We start from the raw sequence: 13,662 nt of genomic DNA, 5'->3' as shown, positions 1-13,662 counted from the left end.
TAATCGTTGGTTATTCCTTACCTGCACATTTCATTAACCTTTTAAACCTTACAATTCGTAAAATACACAGGAATATTACCAATTTATTATTTTTTGTTCAGTTTAAACTGAATAGAGTGATAGATTCCTCAATGCACCAGAACAGAATCAGATAACCCCATGCGCGGATCTAAGGTCTGGGGTGGGTGCTAGTTTTCTATAAATGTCTTCCTTATAATTTTAGACTAATTAAAGTGTATATATAACAGGCTAAAGAAAAAAATAAGAAGCCAGATCCACGCGTATGTAGGATCGTTTTTGAAAGGGGGGGCCAGACTCATCCAAAAAACCTTGAAAGGGAGGGCCAGACTCATCCAAAAAACCTTGACAGGCAAAGAAAAAAAATCAATATTTCTTTACATACTCTCAAAACAGTTGGGGGCCAACTCCATGCATATTAATTTCTAATATGTAAATTAAAAAAAAAAAAATTCAGCAATAAAAAGCGGGGGGGGGGGGGGGAGGAACCCCCCCCCCTCCCCCCATCTTAAGCTACGTACCTGCTTCAATCTACCCCTGTTTATTAAATATGTAATTTGATATTGTTATCAAGTGTGTCCATGCGCGGATCTAAAGGAGGGGTAAGAGGAGTCCCAACCCCCCTGGAAAATGAAAAATTATTAAATTTACATACGTCTAGTAAAATCATCGCAAATATGCCTCGGGCACGACCATCCCCCCCCCCCCCCCCCCCCCTTCATCCTTCAGACACCCCCACCCCCCCCTGGAATTTTTTTTGGATCCGCGCATGGTGTCTCTGCCACGATATAAGTTAATCTTGCTTATAACTATAAGAGTATCTCTACCATAAAATCAGAATATTTTTTTCATCATATTAAGATACAGAATTCTTTTAAGGACACACTGAACCTCATATTTGTCAAGATTTTCATAAATAATTGTATATAAAAAATAGTGCATATGATATCAAATGAATTATACAAAATAAAGGCATCAATTTATACTTTTATTAAAAAGCAAAATTTCAAAACTCACAATTGTAATTTTTTTAAACAGCTTAAATTTTGTTTTTAATAATGTCTTCACACATTCAAAATACACCAAAGCATGATGATGAACACCTTTTTATCCATCATGTTTATGCATTATCAGGTTATTTTTTTTATTAAATAGTCTGTAGAACACAGGGAATATGTGGGTAGGGAAGACAGGGTAACCTCAAGAGTTGAAACCACAAGAATCGACCCGCAAAACCCATGTCGCCAGGTGGTAGCAGAAGTCCATGTTGGGCTGAAATGTGGGTTTTTAAATGTAAAACCCCTGTTTATAAGATATCCATACTTACCTGCATCAACTATTTGCAATGTGCCCGGGCTCCTACGATCATGCTCGAACATTAAAAACATTAGAGTTATCTGCCCCTACTTGGAACTCTCCTTTACTACTTCCGTTCAGTTTATGTGAGGGACGACACCCTAATTTATCCACCTCCATATAACCTTAGAAGGGGAGGTGGGCGGGGATGCAGGTAAGTATGGATATCTTATAAACAGGGGTTTTACATTTAAAAACCCACAGTTTATTTCAATATCCATACTTACCTGCATCAACTATTTGCAATAAATAGAATTTGTAGAACACAAGACAAGGGAGGAGGGAAGGTTATACAAGTAATTAAATTAATTACTCACCAACTGCTTATTTCCTCCTCTTTTTCTTCGCCCAATGAGCTGTCTCCAACACTGATGCTCTGGCGAAGCTGTCCTCTGAGCCCACATCCTTCAGATAAAAGGTAGTGAAAGTTGTCTCTGAGGCCCAATGTGCTGCTTGAATAATCTCTTGAAGAGAGGCACCATTAAACAAGGCCCATGAGGTAGCAAGACGTCGAGTGTCATGAGCCCTAACATCACCCAATGTCAAATCTGGTGAGTCATTGTAAACCTGCTGAATCAGGGACACAATCCATCTGGAAAGTGTAGACTTAGCTGCCGCTTTGTGCATACCCGATTGGTATGTAATAAAGAGATTTTCAGTCATCTGACGTAAATCTTTAGTCCTCTTTAAATATTCCTCCAAACATCTGCATGGACACAACAACAAGTCCTTCTCATCTGTGGCTAAACGGTTAAATCTAGGAATGAACATAGGCTTCCAAGCCTTGTTTGCCCTCTGAGTCTTTGCTAAAAACTGTAAATCTGGAAGGAGACGTATCCCTGCTCTTTCAATTCGCAAATTATTGGTATTAACTGAAAGAGCCTGAAGTTCACTAACTCTACCTGCTGTTGCCATTGCAAGTAAGAAAACTGTTTTCCAGGTAAGATATTTCAAATTACATGCTGCTAATGGCTCGAATGGAGATTCGCATAAAGCTAACAAGACGGACGGCAAGTCCCAGTTAGGTAATAAAGGTTTAACACATGGGTTACTATTAAAAATGCCTTTTATCAAGCTTGAAAGGTCTGTGTTAGAACTGACTGATCTTCCTCTCCATCCTGCATGAACAGTAGCTATGGCTGCTCTATACCCGGCTACAGTATTTGCCTTGCAACCTCTCTCTTCATGCAAATAAATGAAAAAATTAGCTAACTCTTCTACAGAGGCTGAATATGGACAAATATGCCGTCTATTACACCAGCTTCTGTAAATTGCAATTCTTGCTTGGTACATCCTCTGTGTTGAGGCTCTTCTTGCCTGTTTAATGTACTCCTTAGCTTTTGAAGAAAACTTTCTCTTACTGGAGGAAGACTGGAAATTTTCCATACCACCAGATTTAGAGACTCGGGATCGGCATGCCTTATCTGACCCTTCTTTTGAGTCAGCATGTCTTCCGTGATTGGTAGTTTTCTTGGAATGTCTACCAGAAGATCCAACAGGATTGGATACCATGACTGTCTTGGAGAGTGTGGAGCAACCAACACCAGCAAACATGGCTCCTTCCGCACTTTCTGTAATACCTGGGGTATCAATACTGGCGGGGGAAACGCATATGCAAACATTCCTTTCCAAGGTACACTGAGTGCATCTACTGCCCAAGCCAACTGATCCGGAAAGGGGGAGCAGAACACTGGCAACTTCTTGTTCTCCCTCGTTGCAAACAGGTCTATGTTCGGAGTGGAGAACCTCAGAAAAATCTGGTTCACTAACTCTTGTTTCAGACTCCACTCTGTTATCCGAACTCCCTGTCGACCCCTTGACAGATCGTCTGCTAACACATTCTTTTTCCCTGGTATGTGAGCAGCTCGTATTACAATCTTCCTGATTTTGCACCAGTTGAATAGCTCCCAAACCAGGCAACACAGTTGAAAGGGCTTTGTTCCCCCTTCCCTGTTGACATATGACACGACTGTCGAGTTGTCGCATCTCAACAAAACTCTCTTGTTCAGTAGTATGCTTTCGAAATGAATCAGAGCTAATTGAACTGCTCGCATTTCTAACCAGTTTATGTGGCAATCTCTCTCCCTGGTACTCCAGACACCCGAGATCTGATGATCTTCCAGGTGAGCTCCCCAGCCTTGTGTTGAAGCATCTGTCCACAATGTCACACTGTGTGGCTGCTTCTCTTGTAGGGACACTCCCTGAAAAATGTTCTCTGCTTGTCTCCACCATTCCAGATGGTGCAGTAATGTATCCTTCACTGGTATAGACTGCATTAAACTGTCTTTGTGTGGGCGCCAAAAAGACAACAGGTAAAACTGTATTGGGCGCATATGTAATCTGGCAAAAGGGGTCAAATCGATGACTGATGCCATTAACCCCAGTAGTCGTAAAACCTTCTGAGCTACCACACACTTCATTTCTGAAATAGTAGCTATCTCCTCTACTATTTTCTGAAACCTCTCCTCTGAAGGAAGGACCAGACCCCTTCTTGTGTTGAACACTGACCCCAGATAAAGTACAACTTGTGACGGGTTCATGTTCGACTTCTGTACATTGACAATAAGACCCAAATTCTGGATTAACTGAAGGGTCTCTTCTAATTGCCTCAACAGTAATGTCCTGTCTTGACTCTTGATCAGCCAATCGTCCAAGTACATGAAAACTTGAATCTGCCTCTTTCTGAGGTAACTCCCAATAACTGCCATCAGTTTGGTAAAAATTCTCGGCGCTATTGCCAACCCGAATGGCATTGCCTTGAATTGGTAATGCTGACCCTGCCAACAGAATCTCAGAAATTTGCGATCTGCTGGAAACATGGCTACGTGAAGGTAAGCATCCTTTAGATCTAGAGATAGTGCCCAATCTCCGGGGTCTATGGCTCTCACTATGCTTCTTAATATCTCCATTTTGAAATGAGGTACTTTTAGGTATGTATTCAGAACTCTGAGATTCAGAATAGGTCGAAATCCTCCGTCCTTCTTTGGGACTAGGAAGAAAGTGCTGTAAAATCCCTGGCCTATCTGGTCTGACGGGACTGGTTCTATTGCATTTTTTTCTAATAAGCTTAGAACCTCTTCTGATATAAATTGTTGCTTCTTTGCATCTATTATAACTGTAGTTCTTGTTCCGCTTTCTGCCGGTAACTCTTTGAACTGAAGACGAAGTCCTTCCTGGACAATGTTCAATACCCATTTGTCGTTGGTAATCATTTTCCAACTGTCCACAACATTTGGTAATCTTGCCCCTACCTGGGGAGAAACCCTGGCTAACTTCCTGGTTTGCCTGCAAAGTTCTACTGGCAGTGATTCCGTACTTAATACTTGGGGGCTCGAAACCCCAACTGATTATTATCAGACTTCTTCGGAGCTGCTGCTGACTTGTCATGATAATTATTTCTCTTCTTAAAGTTCCTGTTTTCAGTACCCTTACTGCCTGTTCTCTTAGGAACCTTAGATGCACTTGCTTCATTCAGTCTTGCATCTCCTCTCTGATCAAACTTGCGCTTCTTGGAAGCTGCATAATTATCCTTACCCCTTAAATGTTGGGTCTCTTTCGCATCTCTTATGTTTTCTGCACTAGAATGCAATACATCAAAATACTTTCCGAGGAAAAGATCAGAGCCAATTGTTGACAAATTCTGTAACTTTGACTCAGTAGCCTTATTCTTGAAGGCCATGTCCTGCAAATACAGACTTCGTCTGGCTCCTACGGCTGTTACAATAACTCTCGATGTTACATCAGCCATTGAATTAAACAACTGCACAAGAGCTTGCAAAGCCTCAGTCTTATCTTCATCAGACTGAACTGTATCCAAGTAAGACGTAATCATTGATCCGTAAGATATTTGTCTTAACAACAGTCTCGCACTCATATCTACCTTGCGAAACTCTGAATTATAAGCAGCATTATGCTTGTCGCTAAATCTGAAACGACCCTTGGCATTTCCTGTCTGACCCTTACCCGACTGAGTCTTGCCATCTGTAATGCCCTCTTCAATATTAGAGTCGAGACTTGGCACTTTACAGAATTTTGCAAAATGATCAGCTGCTACGGCATATTTTTCATCATCTCTAGCTCTGAAAGCACGGATTTTGCCTCTAGTCTGCCCTTCTTTATCTACATTCATGAAGGCTTGAATAGAAGATCCCTCCAACGGAGGCCTAATCTTAGAAGACTCCTTGTTGCACTGTAAATGTTGCGATACATACGAGGCGTACTCCTGTTCTGGCTTATCGGCCTCTAAAGGAACTTTCAGATCTGATGCCATTTTTGTTATAAAGTTCTTCCAAGAACCTGAGCCTTCTACAGATGCAATTGTAGATTCGGTCTCATCACACTTTTCATTCGACTGAGATCTCGAATCATCCAAGGACTGATCATCATCATCTACAAACTGATCGTCTCTGGCATCTGCAAGATCCAGAACGTCAGGGCTAACTGACCTCGTTTCTCTCTCAAATCTGTTAAACCGTCTGTTACTTGCATTTCTATTTGTATCTGCATTCACAGACTCACCTGTGGTTTTAGAACCAGTAGAAGTCACGCCAGGAGAAACGTTCTGTTGAGTCATGAGCTTTATTCTGCTGTCAATAAAAGCATTAAATGCTTGCTCTGACCAATTCATAAAATTCGGTTGTGCACTCGGAGGTGCTACCGGAACGAATGGCATCTGCGCTTGGCCGTTCAGAGACGTCAATTGAGCAGGATTAATGGACACAAAAGCTGTGTGCGGGTTCCATTGTCCGCTCGGAGGCAAGGACTGAACTTGTGAGGCCCTTATTTGTCCGCTCGGAGGCGGTGTTGGCCGAGTTCTGTCTCCCATGCCGCTCGGAGACGGCGACGACATAATATTCTCACCAACCGTCGGCTGTTCTCTCATCTCGCTAGATGCCGCGGTTTCTCCAGGCTTGTTTGCCTTCGCTAAGGCCTTATCCACCATCTTGGTATACGCGGTCCATCGCCCCGGCGTCCAGGCCTTACAAATTTCACAAGTAAATACTTCGGTACACAATCTGTGACGAAAACACTCTGGGTGATCGTCTATAACGTTCATTTCCCGCGAACACTGTGAACACTTCTTGTAATTATCCATATTTAATACTTTACACGACCGTAGGTTACGAAAAGAACAATAAATAAAATTTATTGTCTGACCACGCAACAAAAAACCGCCAAACATGGCGGTGCCCGAACATAAACTGAACGGAAGTAGTAAAGGAGAGTTCCAAGTAGGGGCAGATAACTCTAATGTTTTTAATGTTCGAGCATGATCGTAGGAGCCCGGGCACATTGCAAATAGTTGATGCAGGTAAGTATGGATATTGAAATAAACTAAAAATTTTAAAAAATCAATTACCGGTAGCTGGGGGAACATATGCATAGCAAATACATGAATATTTGTTACCAAAAAAATACACTGACCATGCAGTGTCATATGTATGAAAACATGCGCGGATCTAGAATGGAGGAAGATTTTACATTGTAAAATTATCGCAAATATGCCTCAGACCACATGAAAGAAAACAATTACCCTTCGGACCTCCTCCCTCCCCCCCCCCCCCTCCCCTTCCTGGAAAAAAATTTCTGGATCTATGCATATGACAAGATGGCAGTACAAAAACCAAACCAAATAGCTTAGGTCTAAACTATTAACAAATATCAAATTGAGAGAGAGAGAGAGAGAGAGAGAGAGAGAGAGTCTGCTTTACTCAAAGCGTGATACATGTAGTAAATATTTAATTTCTTTTGATATACAGTACTATATATCTCTTCTCGAAATAATCTTTGACATTATAATTCCATTAGTTTCATTTTTTTTTTCTATCAATGAATTGTCCATAATGTCACACATAAGCTGATGTATCTGAGCACAGTAACAATTAATCCAACATACACATGTATTTGTTATCTCAAAATTGTTTGTACACAATGTACATGTGCTATGCATGAACACTTTACCGAGAAGTGAATCAATATGTATTTACATAAAGATAAACCATAACTCAAAACAAATAACAATGATTCTGTAAAAAAAAATCCAGAAAAGACTGTATTATGAATATCAGGGAATATAAATACCCAAAAATTCTGACCTTAGGGTAATATATATACATATTAAGTTCTTTTCAATTTAAAAATTTAAAATCTTCTTTTAAGAAAAATACATAAATGAATTCTAGAATAGCATATAAGTTTAATTTACATTGGTTAATTTTTTAAAAAAAGTCTGCTATTGAGGAAATGTATATGTTATTGTATGCATATACATGTGGATAAGGTAGTGAATAATAATAACAAACCAGGTCAGTTTAAAGCTTGTGCCCCTCGAATATTATCTAGCCACTATGCAACCTGGTCTCAAGCGGCCGAGTCTGACCACCACATATGTTAGATTTTACTGGTTGGGGTTTATTATCAGATTATTATGAAGCATAACTGCACATATTTAACACATCAAATATATTAATCATATATTTTTAATGCAGCACATACAAATTGAATATGTAGTACAAATCTTTCTGAACATTTGAATTCATAAATGAAGCTGTGGATGGCAATATGATACAGTATTGTTTTATTAAAATAAAGTAAAGAAATCATGATGCATACATGCACTTGATGATTACATCATTCTACACTTGTGTACCATGGGACCCCACATGTTTATACAGTGTATGCTAGCCTACATGTATTATGGTGTGTATATACAATTATTTCAATACAAACCGGAACTAAGACACACATGTACATACAGTATGTATATATAGCATAATAAAAAATAAGAATTCAAAACAGTTTTACAGATATCTACTGTAAACTATACCAGCAAAATGAATTATATCATCTAAGATCCAAAAATTTACTGAAGTGCAGAACATATGTATAATCACCATGCAAACATGCATATGCACTTTATAGGCCCTAATGAATTCTATGATTGTGTACCCTGGGAACCCCACCTATTTCAAGTGCAATGTTTACAGTGTCTGGTGTGTAGTTCGATACACAAAATAATAGCCTAATAAGAAATAATAATTCAAAACAGCGATGATGTGCAAAACAACACGTGTGTAACGTACATGTATGTACACTGCATGGACTGAAAAGTGCAAATGATTTGAAAAGAAAAGGTCAACACTACCTATTCTGTATTAAAACATACCTTTATTATCTCTCAAACGATGGTTGAGCTGCATTTTCCACTCTCGGCGTCTTGCAGGCCATGCATCTTATGAAAATGTTGACACACCGCTGTCAGCTGTTCGCAACCAAACAAGGCGAGTGAAAGCGCTGTATTGACGCGGATGGTAAGCATTTTAAGAAATAAACACCTTCAGTCACATATTTTCGATACAATATTCTTTAAAATAAAATTCAAAATGATTATTTAAAGCAGTCAATTGATAAATTTTTACAGCGATCGCTTTACTATATCGAAAGTAGGAAAAAGATGAAAACATGAATAATGGGCGGAGCTAACGTCATGAAATGTCACGTGATATTCATGAGGTGAAATCTATGGGAGGCCTTAACCTAGCTGCGGTCTTAATTATTGACGCTGCAATAATTTAATTCCGGTTGTAACACGCTTTCTGATTGGCTAACAGATTATTTTATATTGTATAAAGAATGTTGCCTACGTCATAGTAAAACTAACGTCAAAAACGTATCAATACGCCTGACATTACGTTTGAATTTAGTACAATTCTACGTCATTTTAAAGGTCAAATGGCCGTTTTTATTAACAATGAAGAGTAAAAAATCAAATTATAAGCAATGAATTCAATATTTATTAGTTTTATACGATCATATAAAATGGTTTCAAACAGTTTACGCTGTTTTATAAACCGCTTCGAGGTGGATAACATAGATTTTGAAGATCTAGAACAGGCGAATGATTAAAATACTTCTGAACATTTTTCTAAGGATTCATTTTTCTAAAAATAATTTTTATAAGTAAATTTTAAAAAATAAAAACGTTACAGTGCAGTGATAACCTGAATATTTGAACATTTTACTCTGCATTTGTGGTTTACGACATTAAAACTATTTCCTTTAAGTATTGTGAAATACCCTGTGCAGAGGGCGCAAAATTGTAAACCTGCGACTGACCTTAAGTTTATTGTTTCTATACCCCCCGCAAACAAAGTTTGGGGGGTATATAAGAATCACCTTGTCTGTCCGTCCGACTATCCGTCTGTTCGTCTTCTGTGCAATTGGACTTTAAAAGGTTTTGCTTAAATTAATTGTAAATAATTGATGTGTGATTGTCAACATTTTACTGGAAAATCCTGATTTTATTTTTAATATCTATCATGATGCAAATTGATATGATACATTGCGGTTATTATTATTGCAGGGATGATTTTCACTAAAACCCCTATTGCACATGTAGCTAATAAGCACAATTGAAATTTAGAAAACATGCTAATTATGTCACTTATTAAATAACTTGTTTAACAAGTGTGCAAAACTACTCCTGATGATAGCGGGTTTGCAGCTCATAATTTAACAATTTTAAATATAAAATCAAAAACTTTGTGTCAAGCCGCTGAAACAAAAATATGATGTTGGTTGAGTAATATAAGGTCTAATGAAAAAGGGTGCACACACACACACACATGCCGTAAACTTGAGGTCACAACTCTAAGCACATTATGAGCACTCAGTTGGAGCGCACTCATTTGTTAGTAAAAGTTGTAGGAATGCAGTTACACGCTGCAGGAGCTGAGTAGAAATCCCTTGGTCAACTGTCAAATTTTCACCTTGTAAAAATTTAAAATACAACAGTACAATGTTTTTGAATTTCCCCGCGAACCCACAGCAATTCCAGAAATATAACAGTATCGTGAAACTCTGGGGAATGCAATCTGGTGTGACAGGATATATACATGTACTAGTATTAGTTTGTGTTTTGTTCTATACTATTCATGTTCATGACTGTAGTATGGCTTAGTCTTATTTTAAATTACATCAAAAAATTGTCAAATATTGGAACCCCAACCCCCAAACAAACTCAAATATAAACTGGCCCTCCCCCTCCCCCTTTTACTGTTGAATGATCTATTAAATCAAAATATAATTTGGGTGTCTAAAAACTTTTATAAACTGGTAAAAATGTTATTCTTTAAAAAAAATTACATTACACCTTGCATAATTGACAAATGATCTATTGAGATATGATCAGAGGTCATATTTCTACCTTGGGATCAATAACTAGTATTCATTGACAAGTTAAAATTAATAACAATAAATGATTCAAATTGTAAATGTTTATACTCCACATTCACCCCCCCCCCCCCCCCAATCTAACCTGGTTCTTAAGATTCAGTCTTCTGAATACATTCTTACATGTTTGCAGTAGCAAATTTTGAATCATTTCTTGATTGCTTTTTCTCTCCTGATTCACATTAACATTTTGAGATTGCTTAATTCAATTTTTAGGATTTATAAACAAAATGTTATATGCATGTGTATTCGCCTATTTGGGGCAATTGTAAAGTCTCCTAAACAAAGCAGTGACATCATTAGGCTAGGAACTACCCACATGGATCAAACACTACTGTAACATATGAATAAGATAAAATACTTTATTGGGAGTTGATTATAATCAACTCTCCTATGCACTTACTCAGACAAAGCGAATTAAAGACAACACCTGGGGGTCATTAATGTACTTTACACCATTTGATGCATCATAGTGACATTAGAAGATATTTTGTATTTTCCTGTTTCGTGGGGTCAGAACAGCTAGTCCCATAAGGTCATGACCTACATTGTATTTGATGCATTATAATACATTAAGAAAGAAATACTCCTCCCTTCCTATTATAACTCATATAAACATGATAATTATGTGTCTAGTACACTTACTTACATGTAATACACAAATTTAATAAGAAATTGTTTATACAGGGTCAAGATGGGGTCAACTCAATAGTGCAAGTCTGACAAATGAAAAAAATAACTTTTGCAACTAAAATGACAGAAACTTTACAAATGCGATAGGATAGGTAACGATGATAAGCTTATTTAAATATTAAAGATGATGATACAGTATGCTGTCAAAGGGAGATCACATTTAGAAAGTGAAAGTAGAACTTATGTATGCTAGCATCTCATTATATTGTGCTACTGCTACTACATGTATTATGCTTACCTATATTGGTCAGCATCATAATGATAATCCAATTAAAACACAATAATGAATTCCTTTAGCTGATCTTAACTAATCCTTTTGTGCATATGGAAAACACAGACATGTATGTATACACGCGAACCCATCTAATCGAAGAGCTGGGTAAAACTAGTACCCGCTAATGATACCTGCAGACCTGTGTTGTGTACGTAACTTCAGACAAAGATCAGTTATTTGTAACATGCATGTATTTTTATGACCTATTCTTCAAATCCATTGCACCATTTTATTATGTAAATAACAGCATTAATGTGGTGCAGGGCACCTGCATATTGTGATGTATTACTTCCTATTGAGATAAACAATAAAGTATATTAAATATTAATGAAATATTAACCCCCCCTCCCCCCAAATAATGTTACCTAACATTGAAGCGCAGTGGGTTAGAACGTTTACATGTCTGTAAGAGCATTGGGGTCCAAAGTGTATTTTTGGTAATTTTACAATTGATATAAATGAATTTTCATGGGGGGGGGGGGGGGGGGGTCTGGACCTCTCAATCCCATCTTTTCTCTAAATCTGTGCACACGATGATGTTCATATGTATGCAAACGGAAGCAAATCGAAAACCGGCAACCGCCACGGGGAGGGGGCATAATTTAATTTTTAATTTTGTTTGTAATAATTATATACTAGACCGTTATACTTTCTATGACATGAAATGTTAAGATTATTGATTAACTAAAAATTCACTGCAAACAGTTCAACCCCAAATTGCAAATAAAGTGCTGCTCATGTGTATTATCATATGGGAAGGGATGTCATCCTTCAGTTATGAAAATTATAATTTTTAAATGTATTACCGGAGTTTGCATGTGGTCTTCATTTTTAATTAAACTGGTCCAAAACAGTGTTATTTAGGGGCAAACACTTGGTGCGGGTATTACTGTCTAATGACAGCATCTAGTTTATTTTGTGTTTCTTTTCTTTTCAAGGGTTTTTTGGGGAGGGGTAGGGGTGGTCAGAACACCGACGCCATGTAGCTCCATCTATAACCCCTCACCAAGATCTGAGTGCCCTTCACCAGGGTCTTATACCCAGAACCAGGGTCAGAGAACATTTTACCAGAGTCAGAGTACATATTACCAGGGTCAGAGTAAGTATCACCAGGGTCTGTATACGCATAACCAGATTCAGTATACCCATCACCAGGACACCAGGGTCTTAGAAACTATCACGAGGGTCAATGTATCTTTGTGCTAATCACCAGGGTCTGTTTATCCATTGCCAGAAATCCACGTAACCATCACCAGAGTCGCAATGCGGGTGAGTGTACGTTTCACCAGGGTCTATATGCTATTACCAAGGTCTGTATATTAGTATCTATTAATAGGGTCAGAGGCACATCACCAGCGTCTGTATACCCATATCCAGAATCAGTATACCAATCAACCCGGTCAGTTTACCTATGACCAAGGTTAGTGTAACTGTTACAAGCGTCGGTACATGTATGCGCATAACTAGAGTCAGTATACCCATCACCTGAGTCTCAATACGTATCACAATACAGGTTTTGAGACCCTGGTAAAGGGTACACAGACCCTAGTGATATGTATAATGACTTTGTGATATGCATTAAGACACTGGTGATGGGTCTACTGACTTGGTGATGGGCACACAGACCCTGGTGATACGTACACTGAATCGGTAATAGATATAGACATCCTGATAATCGTAATATTGACCAAGGTTATGGGTATACAGACAATGTTGATACGAACACTGACCCTGATGATACGTACACTGACCCAGGTTATTTGTATGCAGACCCGGGTGTTGGGCACACAGACACTGGTGATACGTACAGTGACCCTGGTGATAGGAAGAGAGACCCTGGCGATGGGAATACTGATCCTGGTTATTGGTGTACAGACCCTGATGTTAGGTACTAAGACCCTGCTGGAAGATTTACAAACATTGGTAATACATATGATACATATTCAGACCCTGATGAAGGGGAAACAGTCATTAAAGATTGGTATAATGACCCTGCTGATAGATTTACAGACCCTGGTGATGGGTACACAGATCTTGTTGATATGTACTCTGATGATAGATTTACAAACTCTGGTAAAACGTACTCTGAC

General features: G+C 38.4%; 1 protein-coding gene across 1 annotated transcript; it reads right to left on the bottom strand.

The window, feature by feature from the left end:
• Positions 1-4,690: 4,690 nt before the first annotated feature.
• LOC128170109 (uncharacterized) lies at positions 4,691-6,469 on the bottom strand. Its single transcript, XM_052836078.1, has one exon. It carries the CDS (start codon positions 6,467-6,469, stop codon positions 4,691-4,693), a length of 1,779 nt encoding a protein of 592 aa, XP_052692038.1.
• Positions 6,470-13,662: the final 7,193 nt, after the last annotated feature.

This window comes from Crassostrea angulata, unplaced genomic scaffold (assembly GCF_025612915.1).
Source record: "Crassostrea angulata isolate pt1a10 unplaced genomic scaffold, ASM2561291v2 HiC_scaffold_321, whole genome shotgun sequence".
NCBI classification, from domain to species: Eukaryota; Metazoa; Mollusca; class Bivalvia; order Ostreida; family Ostreidae; genus Magallana; species Magallana angulata.
The sequence above is the reverse complement of the archived record's forward strand: the minus strand, read 5'-3'. Positions and strand labels throughout refer to the sequence as shown.

Excerpts from the sequence above, each read along its gene's own strand:
- LOC128170109 (XM_052836078.1), bottom strand. The coding sequence starts at position 6,469 with ATGGATAATTACAAGAAGTGTTCACAGTGTTCGCGGGAAATGAACGTT.